The sequence below is a fragment of the Globicephala melas genome, chromosome 6 (assembly GCF_963455315.2).
Source record: "Globicephala melas chromosome 6, mGloMel1.2, whole genome shotgun sequence".
Taxonomy (NCBI): domain Eukaryota; kingdom Metazoa; phylum Chordata; class Mammalia; order Artiodactyla; family Delphinidae; genus Globicephala; species Globicephala melas.
The window spans coordinates 90433525-90450259 of NC_083319.1; the positions used below are offsets into that span (position 1 = coordinate 90433525).

At 38.0% G+C, this 16735-nt stretch overlaps 1 protein-coding gene across 5 annotated transcripts in view; it reads left to right on the forward strand.

Moving 5' to 3' along the window:
* Positions 1–1518: 1518 nt before the first annotated feature.
* Positions 1519–16735, forward strand: part of ZNF484 (zinc finger protein 484) — a 35220-nt gene continuing 20003 nt past the window's right edge. For 2 of the 5 annotated variants that reach the window (XM_030847270.2, XM_030847278.2), the window contains exons 1-2: positions 1539–1713; positions 11707–11751. In XM_030847270.2, coding sequence (XP_030703130.1) covers positions 1693–1713; positions 11707–11751 — 66 coding nt within the window. In that variant the 5' untranslated portion in view covers positions 1539–1692. Of the gene's footprint in view, positions 1714–6700; positions 6740–11706; positions 11752–16735 lie in introns of those variants that run through there. The other 3 variants (XM_030847272.2, XM_060301190.1, XM_060301189.2) reach the window with 3 other exon arrangements.

The following is a 16735-nucleotide window of genomic DNA, read 5'->3' on the forward strand; positions in this document are numbered from 1 at the left end:
TTTGTTTTTGTTTTTTTTGCTCTTCCTCTTCTAGTTTATTAATGTGGGAACTTAGGTTATTGATTTGAGAATTTTCTTCTTCTCTAATGTAAACATTTAGCAGTATAAAATTCCTCTCACCACTACTTTACTTGTCAACTACAAATTTTGATACATTTCGTTTCCACTTTCATTCATTTCAATATATTTTAAAAATTTCCTTGAGGGCTTCCCTGGTGTTGCAGTGGTTGAGAGTCTGCCTGCCAATGCAGGGGACACAGGCTCTTGCCCCGGTCCAGGAGGATCCCACATGCCGCGGAGCGGCTGGGCCCGTGAGCCATGACTGCTGGGCCTGCACGTCAGAGCCTGTGCTCCGCAACGGGAGAGGCCACAACAGTGAGAGGCCCGCATACCGCAAAAAAAAAAAAAAAAAAAAAAAAAAAATTTTCCTTGAGTCTTCTCTTTTGACCCATGGATTATTTAGAATTGTGTTGTTTAATTTACAAGTGTTAATTTCCCATTGTCTTTCTGTTATTGGTTTCTTGTTTGATTCTATTGTGTTCAGAGAACATACTCTTGATGGAGAAAATTTTCACATACTGAGGTATGGAGAAGTCATTTTGGCTTATACATGGTTCAGCCTGAACTTTGGGTGAACTAAAGCAGCCTGACTCCTGGCCTGTCAAGTACACACAGTGCATCTGCTTTAACCATTAAGGTAAAGAATGTCTGTTTCAAAGGTAAGGATAAATAACTCCCTTCCTATAGCTTCCAATGTTAACACTCCCTCAAAGATAAAGTTCCCTTTCCAGACACCAGAGTCTTGCTGTCTCACTGTATATGTAATAAATCTGTCTCTTTTGAAAGCTTGAAGGAATATACCCCTGTCATGTTTGATGTATGCTCTTTGTTCTGATAAGGTTTAAGCTTGTGCTAAAAACCATGCTTCAGGGGAGTGGTTCCTCAGAGCTATCTGAGAAGCTCTCTCCTGGGCTACAGTTCTCAGTTTGGCTCAAATAAAACTCTTTTATATTCCTATCTTAGATTGTTTACTTATTATTTCCATCAATACTCTCTAAGATTTCAGTTCTATTAAATTTGATAAGATTTGTTTTACAGTCCAGCTTATGGTATCCCTTGGTAAATGCTCCATAGGTGCTTGCATAGAATGTTTATTCTACTGTTTGGGGGCGGAGTGTTTAATAATTGCTGATTAGATATTATTGTTTGATGGTGTTTGAAGCCACAGGAGTTGGGGAAAGGCCTGGGGCTGCTTGGAGTGACCGACTCTGGTCACCCAGAGCTCTGGGTTGTTCCTGGCTTAATTCCAGTATACATACCTCTGGTCCACCTTTCCTCCTGACAACTCTTAACTACACACAAGTCTACGTCACTTCAACATGGCCGCCCACAGGCCTGAGTGACTACAGGGGCGCCGCCATAATGACTTCAAATTTAAGACATTTAGAGAGGGGCGGGGTTCAGCGGAGCGCCATGTTGGATACTGGCAAGTTTTGGCAAAGAAGTCGCTACTGAGCATGCGCACACCCAGGAGGCGCCTAAGGAATTCCGCAAGGACAGGGAGGGATCCAAAAAAAGGAAGCGGGTGCTGTTGTCGTTCCAGTGATTAAATGACCACTGTCTTGAAAGAGCGTGGGTGAGGGGCTGGTGAGTGCAGGGAGTTTCCGAGGGCTGAGTGAAGAGGTGTCTCTGATGTCCATGAAGAACAATCGGGTCAGTGATGGAGGCGGTCAGTGGATGGAATAATAGGGGTCGGTGTGATCTTGATGGTGGCTTCCCGGCGGATTGATAGTGGGGTCTTTAATGGTGGATCCGCGGAGACATGGGGTGGGAGTGATGGGGTCTATGATGGTGGATTCCCAGGCGGAGTGATGGGGTCTGTGGGATCTTTGATGTTGGATCTGTGGACGGATTCCCGGAGTCTGTGGGGAGTGGGGAGGATAACTGTGGGGGCCTGAGTAATGAAGGCTCTGAGGGGGAAGGATGCTAGATCTTAATTGATTACCTCTCTTTTTTTCTGCTTACTGGTTTGTTTCTATTTCTGATATTTTAAAAGTTGTCGATGGAAATAATAAATAATCATAACAGGAGTAGAAAAGAGTTTTATTTGAGCCAAACTGAGGACTGTAGCGCAGGAGATAGCGTCTCAGAAGGCTCTGAGGAACCTCTGGGTTGAAGCATGATTTTTAGCATAGTCTTATACTTTATCAGAACAAAAATCATACATCGAACATGACAGGGATATATTCCTTCAAGGTTTTAAGAGCACCAGATTTAGTACATGTAAAGTGAGAGAGCAGGACCTTGGTGTCTAGGAAGGGGATGCCATGTGAAGGGAGTTATTTATTTTTATCTTCGAAACAGACTTCTTTACTTTAATGGTTAAAGCAGATGTGCTGTGTGTGTTCACACAAGTTCAGGCAGAACCATGTATAAGCCAGAATGACTTCCCCATACCTCTGTATGTGAAAATTTTCTTTATTGTTATCATGGTACACTTTGCTAGAGACTTTTTGATCCCTTCCATATCCAGGTTAGTAGCTACTGTGTCATTCCTAATATTTATGTATCATTTTTCTTTCCCTTTTTTATTATCAATCATCTCAAGGTTTACTTTATTGGTCATTTTGAAGTACCGATTGTGTTTATGCTCTCTTCTGTTTTTATATTAATTTTATCTTTTTATTTTTAGATAGTTTCCCTTTTATCTCCATTTTATGTAAATTGCCATTCTTTCCCTTATTTTCCCAGTTTTATACTGGATACGTTTAGGGGTATAAAGTTTCTTTTATATACATCTTTATCTTTGAAATGTATAAGTTCAGTTTGATGTTCCACTTTGATCTTGAGTTATTGGAGTTTCTTCATTCCCAAATTATTGATATGTTTTGTTTATTTTAAATTTTATTATATTGTCATAAACTGTAGACTACAAAGTCTCAACTTTTAAAAATTTGTCAAGATTTTCCTTGAAGACAAGTTACACAAGTTACATTGAACTTTGTTCAATGGCTATAGGAGAAAGTATATTTTCTGTTTGTGTGGTACAAGCTTCTTTTAATGTATATTAAATATAGCCTGTTAGTATTTTTCAAGTTTTTTTCTTTCCTATTTTTGGTCTACTTGATTCATCATATTCTGAAAAAGATATAAAAATAATCTCTCACTAATAATTCACTTTGTAGTTTTATATGCTTTTTTTGCTAGCTTTATTTGTGTGTGTTTGGGGGAGAGACACACATAAACCTAATGGTTAATGCATTTTGTATCATTTTTTTTCATTTATTGGATGCTATTATTACAGGATCCCTCTTTTCAGCAAAAAGCAATTTCAATTTTGAATTTCACTTTGGTATTTATATTGCTATCCTTGTTTTCACTTTCATTTCATTTGGATGATTTATCTTTGCCCAGGTCTTTATTTTATATTTCTATTTGTCTCATTGTTTAGGTTAACTACTTATAATAGATACATTTTAGTTTTCTTAAATCCAACCTATAACCTAGTCTTTGTTTGTCAATAGGATAATTTTACCTTTTCAGTTTAGTGTAATAATGATTTACCTGATTTTTATACCTTCTGTTTTAATGTTTACTATTTATTTTAACTCATTTTCTTTTCCTTTTTCATACTTTTATTGGATTGATGAAATTTCTGTTCATTGTTTCCATTCTACACCCCAGATAACTCCTGTTTTTTTCCTGAGATAGTTAAAAATGTTTTGTCATAGGATAGTATTATTAATTTTCTGTTTAATGGCCTCCTTATCACATAATCATCTTTTTAAATAATTACATATCTCTTGCAAAAATTATTGCTGAACAATTTTTCTATTTGCTGTTTCTCATCTGATTTATTTTACATTTGTTTGGAATACTTTTTGTGGGTATTTTCCTCAGGTAATGATAAGAGATATTCTTCAAGTGCTTTTATTTCTGAAAATGTCTTTGACCCTAACAGAAATGGTCCTTTAGATGCTACTTCTGATGTCAGTTAGCTTTCATTACTGCAGATGGGGCATCTTGATTTTCTTAATTCTTTTTCTGTAAATAATCTGTTCTTTCACACATGATTTAGATGTGTTTTAGATTTTAAAGTTTACCTTTAAAATTCAAGAATATTCCTAGATTTGTTCACTGATTGAGCTCCAACTGGTGTGTGTGTTTGTGTGTAAATTTGTTGGAAAGGCTAATGGTGTAGGCCTAGTGAGTGGTGTGGATAGTGGTAGGAGTCCTTGGGTGATTTCTCAGAGTCCATCACAGGTATGTCTGGAATTGGAGTCTTGGGATCACTGATGGAGATGCATTGTGGGTAGTGTGGACAAAGAACACTGCCTGCCATTTCAGTAAACAAAGTATGGTGTGGCTATCAAGCCATCAGCCACTGCAGCCACCCCCCACTGTGCATCCTGAGGGGAATCCAGAATGGGGAAAAGCAGGATATTGGCCCTAGATAGTTTGATGCATGTCAAAGGAATGATTTCAGTGAGCCCAGACTCTTGCATCTCCCATATATAGGAAAGTGCTAAATTTATTAACTTGAGATGTCTGGATTTTCTTTAATTGACAGTAATCTTTTGATGTTCCAATTAGATGGTTTTGGTTTTGTTTTGTTTTGCAAAAACTCATATATATTCTGGCTCCTCCCTTACCTCTTTGGAACAGTCCCTCAGAGCTATCTGAGGGGCTGTATCCTGGCTTAAGTCCTCAGTGAGTCTGCTGAATAAATAATAATCCTCACCTTTTAGGCTGTGCATTTTTTTTCAGTCGACAGTAGTGATAACAGTGTGGAGGCCAGTTATTGGTACATGTGGTATTGTGATATAATAAGAAATATATATTTTGGTTTTCATCCACAGTTCCCAGCACATAGCTCCTAACACCTTTATTATTTCCTAAGTGATAAGGGCTATAGGGGCTTCTTTTGTTCCTGTGTCTTGAAATAGCATCAAAGGGCTAGGGTGAAATTAGTGGGGTTTTTTTTTGCTATAAAACGTTCCTTTCAACCACACCTGAAGTGATGTTTGGAAAGGCCCTAGTGAATTGCTGGATGGGGGCTGGTTGCCAGGGGAACCAAGCAAATTATTAGCATTTTAGAACTTGAAACCCATTCTCTGGCTGGAGGTTGAATCAGTTGCCAATGGCCAGTTATTTAATCAATCATTTGTACATTGTGAAGCCTCCATAAAAACCCAGAAGTGTGGGGTTTGGAGAGTTTCTGGATTGAACATGTTGAGATTCTGGGAGAGAGATGCACTGCTTCCGACGTATCTTGCCATAACCATCTCTTCTATTCTACCTGGCTGTTTCTGAGTTATATTCTTTTATAATAAATTGGTAATCTAATAAGTAAAATATTTTCTTGAGTTCTATGAGCTGCTCTAGCAAATTAATGGAGACTGAGGAGGAGGTCGTGGGAACCTCTGATTATAACCGGTTGGTCAGAGCACAAGTAACAACCTGAACTTGTGATTGGCACCTGAAGTTGGGGTGGGAACAGTCTCGTAGGACTAAGCCCTTAACCTGTGTGATCTAGTTCTAATTCTTAAGTAGATGGTGTCAGAACTGAGTTAAATTGTAGAACACCCAGCTGGTGTTGTAGAATTGCTTGGTTTGCGGCCCCCTCCTCCCAACACACACAACACACACACACACACACACACACACACACACACACACACACACATTTGGTGGCCAGAAGTGTTGAGAATAGAGGAAAAATACACAGGAGGAGTTTTTCCTTTTCAGGGTGTGATTGATGTAGAACCAGGACCATGAGATAGAGATGTTGGAGGTTCTGTGATCAGGGACTGTAGAATGAGTGATTGTGATCTCGTGGAGAGAGCAGTGAATGGTGGCTTGAAGCGAGATCTTAGTTCCATGCCCAAGAATTGGACCTGGGTAGCCTGGCTGAAAACCAAGAATCCTAGCCCCTAGACCAGCAAGGGCAAAGTTTCCCTGGCTCTTGCCCCGTTTGAAAGCAAGAATGTTTCAAGGAGGCAGAAACCGTAAACACAGGTACAAAGTTTATTATTAGAGACACAGTACAACATGTGGGAGAGACATAGAGAAACAGTTTGTGTAGTTAAGACAGAAGCAAGGCAGAGACACACACCCGGAGAGAAAGAGTATGGGCATCCTCCCTAAGGAGGAGGAGTGAAGTGAAGAGGTGGTTAAATCATTTATATAAGGCATTTCGTCTGGGTCTTTGCTTATCTTTAATCAGTTATCTCACTTCTTTTTCCACACCTGACCTATCCTAGGTCCCTCCCTCACATGTATGCACATCTTTTTGCCAAGATGGATTCCAGTGCAGAAGCCTGTGGGAAGGTTGACACCACCTATTATGGGGTGGCACCCCCTCCCTTTTTTGACCCCTGAGGAGCCTTTCTATGCATGTGTAGTTGGGGAGGTCTCCTTGACCTCAAACATGAGAAATATGTGGTCTCTTCATCGTTTATCTGGGCAGGACTCAGCTCCTGTCTGCCCCTGCCATTACTGTTATCTTAAAGTGTCCACTGGAGGCAAAGTGCAGCTGTTTACCCTGTTCCTGTGTTCTTTCTATCTGGAAGTGTAAACAGGAAGCTGGCTGTAAATGTCTAACCTGGAGCCCATCTATTTCTTGCCTCAAGAAATATAAACAGAGGATGGTTGTAAATGTCTAGCCTGGAACCCATCTATCTTCTGCCTCAATTGCGGCCTGTGGGAAGCAGGACAAGGGAACCAGTGATTCTGATGTGTGAGTAATGGCTGCTGGGGTGAGGTCAGTGTGCAGCAGTTGACAGTTGTAGTAAGCAGATTGAGGAGTGGGAGTGAGGAATTGAGTGTCAGGGTTGGTGATGACTTGAGGGGCTGGTGAAGTCAGATAATGTTTGATACAGTAATTGCATTCTATGTGGATTACTGATCTTGTAATAATAGCAGTAATTAATATATAACAAGCAGGTATGTGCCACACATGGACTGAGTGCTTTTTAAGTATTATAAAATTGGTTTATCTTAAAAGTATAAGGATGAGGAAACTGAGACTGAAGTAAGTTCTTCAGATGGTCACAGCTAGAAGATGGAAGACCTGGGATTCAAATGTACATTGATTTGGCTCCACACCTCATATATTTCCCCTGTGCCACCCTGTTCCATACTGTTTGATGCACTCTTGCGAGGACAGCTGAGAGGCTGTCACTGAGTGGCACTCTCTCTGTCAGGATCCCTTTGTGTTTCCACAGAGCCCTGAGGTCAGACCACTTAGTTGAACCTTCAGGATCATTTTTTCAGACTCCAGCCCAACTTGGCCCGATAATCACTGGCAGTCTTTGGACCCTCACTCAACTTAGGGCTCCTGGGAAGACTGGAGTTCTAAGGAAACAGAGGTGAAGCTCATTGTGAACATGCCAGCCAAAAAGAGCTTGTCTCATAGATCCCATATCCAGTTCAAATCCTGGCTTGGCAGGAATATGACAGTTCCTGTGAGTGGGGAGGGGGAAGCCCAGAAGCACGAATCTTCTCAGAGGTGGACTTGCTGAAACAAAGCATGATCCTTTGCAATGTGAACAATGCATGGCCCATGTCATGTACTCAAAGGCTGTTCCCTGTAGTGGGAGAGGATTTATTTTTTTAAGTTTTTATTATAGAAAATTTCAAACATACAGGAAAGTAGAGAAAATGTTATAATGAACCTACAAATGCCCTCATCACCCAGTCTCAATAATTATCAACTATTTGCCAGTGTTGTTTCACCTATCTCTTCTCACTTGCTTTGTTCTAGTTAGAATATCTTAAAACAAATCTTGGATACCATGTCATTTCACCCACAAATACTTTAGCATGCAAATCCAACTGATGTGGACTTTTTTCTCCCACATAACCCCCAGGCCATTACTCACCTAACAAAAGTTACAGTAGCTCCTTAATATCATCTGCTATTCAATCTATAGTCAGAGTTCTCTGATTATTTTGGACAAAGAAAGTTGTCATCTGCTGTATCAGTAAACAAAGGAAGTTGTGGTCAACAATCCATCAGCCACTGCACTCGCCCCCACTGTGCACCCTGAGGGGATTCAGTATGGAAAAAACCCAGGATACTGGCCCTAGATATTTAAGGTGCATATCAAAGCCATGATTTAATGAGCCCAGACTCTCGAATCTTCCCATACATAGAGAACTGCTAAATTCATTAACTTGAGATGTCTGGATTTTCTTTTTCTTTTCTTTTTTAAAAATTTTTATTGGATATAGTTGATTTACAATGTTGTGTTAGTTTCAGGTGTACAGCAAAGTGAATCAGTTATACTTATGCATATATCCACTTTTTTTTAGATTCTTTTCCCATATAGACTATTACAGTGGATTTTCTTTAACAGTAATCTTTTCATGTTCCAGCTACCTAATTTTTTTTTTTTTTTTTTTTGTAAAAACTCCTATATATCCTGGCTCCTCCCTTACCTTTTTGGAACAGTCTCTCAGAGCTATCTGAGAGGCTGCCTCCTGGGCTTAAGTTCTCAGCAATTCCGCCGAATAAAACATAATTCTCACCTTTTAGGTTGTGCATTTTTTTCAGCTGATGTTATCTAAAAAATGACTTTTTAAACTTTTCCTATGAAAATTTAAAAAATACAAATGTAGAGAAACTAGTATAAAGAAGCTTCATTTAGGGGACTTCCCTGGTGGTCCAGTGGTAAAGAATTCGCCTTCCAATGCAGGGGATGCGGGTTCAATCCCTGGTCAGGGAACTAGGATCCCACATGCCACGGGTCAACTAAGCCTGTGCACCACAGCTACTGAGCTTGTACGCCTCAACTAGAGAGCCCATGTGCCACAAACTACAGAGCCCATGCGCTCTGGAGCCCGTGTGCCATAACTAGAGAAGAGAAAAACCCCACGCCACAACTAGAGAGAAGCCCTCGTGCCGCAATTACCCATCAATTTTCACAATTATCAACTCATGCCCAGTCATTTGTCGTCTATCCCTTCCTCCAATATTTCTTTTCTTCTGCTGGATTATTTTGAAGCAAATCTCAAAGATTTTGTCATTTTATCCATAAATATTTCAATATGTAAAATTCCTTTAATAAAAATAGCCACGGTGATATTATCACACCTTAAAAAATTACAATACATTTTAAAGTATCATTTTATGTGGATTGGATTGGTAAGATTTAGAGGCTTGATCAGATTCAGATTCCTTTTTTTGTTTTTGTCTTTTGGGGAGCAAGACTACTTCCCATGTGATATACTTGATCAGGAGGCACATAATGTCTGGTTATCTGTTTTGTGATGTGAGCAGCCATTGATGATTGTTTCTTAGATCCATATTTCATTATGTGTGCAAAATGGACATTTCTATTTCTACCATTCTTTTACTTTGTTGACTTATAAAAATGCATAATGTGAGAGTTGAGAGTTGTCTTATTTGGGGCAAAATGAGGACTATAGCCCAGGAGACTGTTTTATATAGCTCTGAGAAACTGCTCTGAGAGCTAGCGGGGAGGGTCAGTATTATATATGATTCAGGTGAAGGGGGTGGTACGTACAGTCAAGCACACATTTTGGCAAAGTCTTGCTGCTAGTCCTGTGAAGGTTGCTGCTAGTCACAAGGAGCAGATGTCTCTGTTAATGATTTTAATGCCTTTCTAGATATGAGGAGATGCAAGAATTTGGGCTCATAAAATATTCTCCTGAAAATATCTTACTATCTGCAGGGCTGTTCTGCCAGTTTTTGCCAGAGCATCAAGTGCCTCATTCCTGATCTCCACCCTGAACTCCTTTCAGGATGTGTTGAAGGTCAGCAGCTGCAGTGGCTAGTGACTTAACCCTTGTAGAGGCAGATGGCAAGTGCCAATTTTTAGTTGGCAACTTGTAGCTGGAATAAGTATATAAGCAGAAAAAGAAATTCCTTCATGAAGTGTTTGGTTATGCTTGACTGAATCTTTTGCTTTTTGACAAGTTTCAAAAATAACGGTTTGATTCCCTAATACTTTCCAAAGGTGCTAGAAATGTTCTCTCTCTTGATCTGGGTGGCAGATGTGAAAAATAGGGGAAAGTGATGTATACTTAATATTAATGTACTTTACATAAGTTATACCACACAAAAAAATTAGCAAAGAAGTAACCAAAATGTTGTTTATATTAGAAAGTGTATGTTAGAAGCAAAAATGTTAAAAGTCCATCATAAAAAGATAATGGGGAGGATAGGTCTAGGGTAAAAGGGACACAGTCCCCAATGTATGAGTCTCGATTGGAACATGCTTTCAACAAAACAGCAAGAAAAGGTTTTTCTGGTGTCATTGGGAATTTTGAATATGAGCTGAATATTAAAGTGTTATAGAATTGCTAATAATTTTCTCAGGCATGATAATAATCTTTTAGGAGATTGATGTTATGAATTTAGGCATGAAGTGTCATGACATCTGCAACTTTCAAATGGTTCAGCCAAAAAAACCCTATATACACTAGTATACTCATATATATGTATGCATTTACATGTAACTATATGTGTATGTAGAAAGATTAAACAAATATGGCAAAATACTAATTGTTGAAACTAGATGGAAGGTATATGTGTATTTCTTGTACTAATAATTCAACTCTTTATGTTAGAAAACTCAATAAAAAAATTAGAGGGGCTTCCCTGGTGGCGCAGTGGTTGAGAGTCCGCCTGCCGATGTAGGGGACACGGGTTCGTGCCCCGGTCCGGGAAGATCCCACATGTAGCAGAACGGCTAGGCCCGGAGCGGCTGAGCCTGCGCATCCGGAGCCTGTGCTCCGCAACGGGAGAGGCCACAACAGTGAGAGGCCCGCGTACCACACACACACAAAAGAAATTAGAAAACAGTGGCTTCAGTTAGTAGGTGACTTAGGTCTTAAGGTTTATTAACTAGAACCAAATCCACTTACTATGTTGTAGTTAAGACAAAGTTTCCATTGACAGTTCCCTTTTAAGAATGGGAAGCGGGAATTCCCTGGTGGCTCAGTGGTTAGGACTCAGCACTTTCACTGCTGGGTCCTGGTTCAATTCCTGTTCTGGTAGCTAAGATCCCGCAAGCCGCGGGGTGTGGCCCCCCCAAAAAAGAACTGTAAGCAAAGAACAGTGAAAAAGCTAGCAGTCGCCCTTTTTTTGGTCTTACTTATGGATGTTCTCACTACTTGTGAGGGGCTGGTCACAGAAGCTCAGAGCAAAATCATTAAAAAGTTACTTTGCTTTTTACTAGCAAATAAGAAAAATATAAACATTCAAATTACTTATAATTTTACCATCACCCAAATATTATATCTGTTAACATATAGTTCCTTCCAGATAATTTTCTCTATGTGCATGAATTCATTCATGTATGTGTGTATGTACACACATATTGTTCAATGAAAATGGACTCATACTGTTTGGTACATATTTTTACTTAGCATTTTAACACATTTTTCTACAGTAGTTTAATTTTACATGACATTATGTCTATATTATGCCCTATAAAGTATTTAAAGCTGTCCACAATTATTGTTATCAAGATGTTTCTAAACTTTTTTTTTTGGTATTAGCTGTGGTAAAACTCCTGGATTTAAATCTTTGTGCAACACAGGATGATTTTTTTATAATGTAATTCTAGGAGTAAGTTTTTGGGTCAGTTGCATGGACACTAAATGATGTATATGTCCATGTGTGCCATTGACACACTTCCTTCTCTCATCGGTCCCTCTATCAATCTGTTTTTTCAGATCTCTGCCCCTTTCCCAGAAGAACCAGAAATGACCAAGTCCCTGGTGAGTTCTTATTTGTTCATGTATTTATTTGTTGCTTTCTTTATTTTTTAGTGGATTTTAGGAGGCATCTATTAACCCATATAGTAAATGTGTAAGTATAAATAAATGAAAACTAAGATCAGAGAAAGTAGAGATTATCAACTCCAAGTCAAGCTTGGATTATAGGTATATGTGAGTTGTGTGGCTTCACACAGTTATGAACTTTGAACTGTAAAATTGTCTCTGATCTTCCTGAAAGACATAGCAATGATGGAAGTGAAATACATGGTTTATATTGTTGAAAAGTAATTTATTTCATCTATAGTAACTATTTCCTGGTTTTTGATGTTTGAGAAAATTTTTGATAGATCTTCAGATGAATGGAGATAGGACAGTGTCTTTAACAACCCTGTTAGAAGTTCACTAACAGGTTTTCTATAGTGACTTACAAAGCAGTGCGTTTCACACTGGCACATGACTTCAGATTCTGATTTAATAGGACTGGGATTCCCACAGGATGTTAGTGCTGCTGGTGCAAGGACCACCTTGTGAGGCAAAGTTTTGAGTGAATGGATGTTGAGTTTTGTCAGTTGCTTTTTCTGCATCAGTTGACATGGTCAGGTGATTTTCCTTTTTAGCTTATTGCTGCCGTAGATTACATTGATTGATTTTCACATATTGAGCAGGCTTGCAACCTCTGAATAATTTCCAGTTGGTCATGACATACACTTCTTTTTATATATTTGTATTTGCTAGTATATTTTTTAAGGATTTTTGTATCATGTTTAGGAGGGATATTGTTCTATTTTTTTCTTTCATTACTACTATGCATGGATGAAAGTCCCAAAACTCCACTTGGCTTTTTTCTTTTTCCATACCACTCCATTGGAGTGTGATGGGGCCCCTCTGTTCAACCAGGTAAGAGTGGGAATCTAAGCTACCCACTGGGTCTTTGCTGATGGGCATGGGATCAGGCCCAGAGTTTTCTGTTTATTTATTATGTTTGGCTGGAGCATGTTTTGCCTAAACGTTTTCTGTTTCTAGATTGCCCCTTTCCTGGTCTTTTAGCTAGAGAGAGCAGACTTTTCTGTGAGTTTTTTTGTTGTGCCTTTGTTGGTATTTCTGGGTTGTAGGCTTTTCTAGTACTTGCTCAGGGCTGTATGAGTCAATAGACTTCAGGAAACTCATGCTGTGTAGTTCCTTGGTTCCTGAGGTCCCTAGACAGTTTGCTTTTTTTTCTTTAAGCTTTGAGTCTTCTTATGTTTGCTTTATGGATAATGTCTATGGTTACTAGAGGTACTTAGTGGGTGAATAGGGACAAGTGCGTCTACTCTGTTCTTCCAGGGGTTGAAGTCAGTTCATTGATTTTTTTTTTAAAGGAGGAGTTATTTATATATTAAGCATGGTCTTTTTTTTTTCAATTTTTTTACATGTTTGTTCTTTGCATTTTAACTTTTAAAAGTAAATATTTAATTTTGAATATCATTAAGGTTATAGATATGTTTACTCAATCAAATAGTTTTTTGAAGCTTCATTTAAAAAAAAAACAAACCACCTGTTAGCTGCTCTCTTATCCCTCAAATTGCAGCTTCTTAAAGGTAATCACATCACTCTGAACTCAATTGAACTAATTTTTTTAGTATTTATGTTCCCATGTCTAAATAACATGTTTATATTGGTACCTTTTGGTTTTCAGTTTTAGGCAGTTTCTACTGACTTAGCACAATGGAAAATAGGAATTTAACTCTCTTTCAGACACTTAAGCCTTCAACACTTATACGAACATTTCTTCTTCCCCTCCTTCTAATATAGGTATATCATAATTTTGGGTAAATCAATAGGCTGTATTTATTAATATGATTATTTTAATTATATTCACAGCTGAACCATTTATTTTACCTTTTATGCACTATTTTTTGTTTTACCTGGAATTTATTATTGTTTGGTTTAATCATGTTTCATTTTACATATTTGGATCACTAATTCAACTTCACATTCTTCCCAGGTATATAAATATCTTCTCAATATGTTAAAATATATTAGATAATAACAGTAATCACAAACATTAATATAGGCTTACTATATGCTAGGCACTATAAACATTCTCTATTAACTGATTTAATCATAACCCCTTTGAGGTATCTATAATCATTATCCTCATTTTACAGAGAAGGAAACAGATCCACAGAGAAGTAACTTGCCCTGGGTCACACTGCTAGTAAGTGGTGAAGCCAGAATTAAAACCCAAGCAATTTGGCTCCAGAATATAGGTATTTATTTCAGCTGTTGAAAGAAGCTTCCCTTAGAGTCTTTGACCTGCTTGAAGTTGCTCTCTATTTGATACTCATCTACTGACTTGGGGGTCTCCCTTTGACATGATACTAGGAATTCCTTTCATGTCTCTCAAGTATTGGAGCTCTTGTTTTCTGGCTGTTTCCTGATTTATGCTTTCATTTTTAGAGAATATTATCCAGTAGCTCTCTAAAAAGTATTGTGTGGAAAGTAAATTTTTTGAGACCTTGCATGTCTGGAAATATTTTTATTTTACCCTCAGTAATTTCATAGCTAATTCTAGATTGTAAGTCATTTTTACTCAGAAATTTTAAGCCACTCTTTTTACTTTTACTATCCCATCTTTTCTTACTGGGTGTGATAGGCAGAATAATAACCCCCAAAGGTATCCACATCCTAATTCCTGAAACCCGTGAATATGTTACTTCACATGACAATAGGGACTTTGAAGATGCGATTAAGTTAAGGATTTTGAGATGGGGTGATTATTTTGGGTTATCTGGGAGGGCCCAGTGTAATCACAGTTCCTTATAAGTGAAAGAGGGAGGCAGAAGGGTCAGAGTCAAGGGGAGATTTGAAGATGCTACTCTGCTGGCTTTGAAGATAGAGGAAGGGACCACGAGCCTCTTAGAAGTCATATAAGACAAGGAAATGGATTCTTCCTTAAAGCCTCCAGAAGGAGTGCATCCAACACACTGATTTTAGCCCAGTAAGACCTATTTTCAACTTCTGACCTCCAGAACTGTAAGATAATAAATTTGTGTTTTAAGTTTGTGGCAATTTGTTGCAGCAGCAATAGGAAACCATTACAGATTTTGGTACCTGGAAGTGGAATGATGCTGTAACAAATACCCAAAAATGTCAAATGGCTTCGGAATTTGGTAATAGAAACTGTAAAAATTTTGAAGAGTATAATAGCAAGAGCCTAGATTTCCTCGAACAGATTGATAATAGAAATATGAATGTTAACTCTGCTAGAGGACTCAGAATGAAGTGAGGAGCACACTAGGAAAAAAGCTATATTGTTTTAGAGAATATTTCAATTATTATAAACAGACTATTGATAGAAATATGGGTGTTAATGGTGCCGCTGCCAAAGACTCAGAAGGAAATGAGGAACATGTTACTGGAAACTAGAGGAAAAGGACATCTCTGTTATACAGTGGCAGAAAGCTTAGCTGAATTTTGTCCTGTAGTTATGTGAAAAGCAGATTTGTCAATGATGAACTTGTATTTTTCTCAGAGGAGATTTTCAAGCAAAAGGTTGAAGATCTAGCCTGGTTTCTTCTTCTTGCTTATAGTAAAATATGAATGTTAAGAGACAGATTGAAGGAAGAACTGTTGAGCAAAAAGGAACTAGATTTGATGTTTTGGGAAATTTTGGGGCTATCAAGATTCCAAAAGATGCTAAAATTAGTTTCACTGTAGGAAAGTATGCTCTTGAGAGAAAGTCAAGGGTGTGGAAAGATGCTTGTATATATTTCTAGGTTTTTAGAAAAAAACCTAGGTATTTAGCAGGATGAATAGGGTGGAATGCATTTAACTTTTTTTTTTTTGAAGTGGAAGTCTCAATCTTTGCTGTTAATTTGATTGTTTAATTTATTTATATTTAATGCAATTACTGATATACTTGAATTTATATCCAGGTTTTTTTTTCTTTATTTCTTTCTTTCTTTTTAAATTAATTAATTAATTAATTATTTTGGCTGCGTTGGGTCTTTGTTGCCGGGCACGGGCTCTCTCTAGTTGTGGCGAGCGGGAGCTACTCTTTGTTGTGGTACCCGGGCTTCTCATTGTGGTGGCTTCTTTGTTGGGGAGCATGGGCTCTAGGCACACGGGCTTCAGTAGTTGTGGCATGAGGGCTCAGTAGTTGTAGTGTGAGGGCTTAGTTGCTCCGCAGTATGTGGGATCTTCCTGGACCAAAGCTCGAACCCGTGTCCCCTGCATTGGCAGGCAGATTCTTAATCACTATGTCACCAGGGAAGTCCTATATCCAGTTTTATTAGTTTTATGTTTGAACTGTCTGTTTAATATTATTTTTACATTCCTTTCTTGACTTTCTTTTAGATTAGTCAAAATTTTAATTTTGTTAACTTGCTTGTTATACATTCTTTCATTTGTTTCCCTAGATATTACAATATCCATTTTTAACTCATTATTCCCTTGCCCCCTTCTCAGTAGATACTAAAACACCTTAATTCCATTTGCTGCATTTAAATTCTACACATATTTTAAACTTCACAAGATATTACTGTTACTGTTTTTGCATAGTCAGTATTTACAGTATTGTAAAGTGGGATTTGAGAAACTTCATGAATCTTTGAGTTGCTGTCATTCACCATTACTTTTTCAAATTTTGCTTCTGCCTCATATTCTCCCTCTTTATCTTCTCAGACTACAATATGTTATTCCTTTTCACTGTGTTGTACATGTGATACGTTACATGCACTTGTGTTTATTTTATTAAAAAAAACCTCTGTGGTCTGGTTTGTATATTTTCTGTTTGCTTGTCTTCCATTTCAGTAATTCTGTATTCTGCTATTAAACCTCTCTCAGTTCTTAATTTTAGACACTGAATTTTTCTGTTTTCATTTGATATCTTTATTATAAGTCCCATTTTCTCTAATGAAATTCTCCATCTTTTCTTCTAACTCCAAAGTGCTGTAGGACTGTTTCTTTTGAATTTTTTTCCTCTGGTTTTGGATATTTGGCC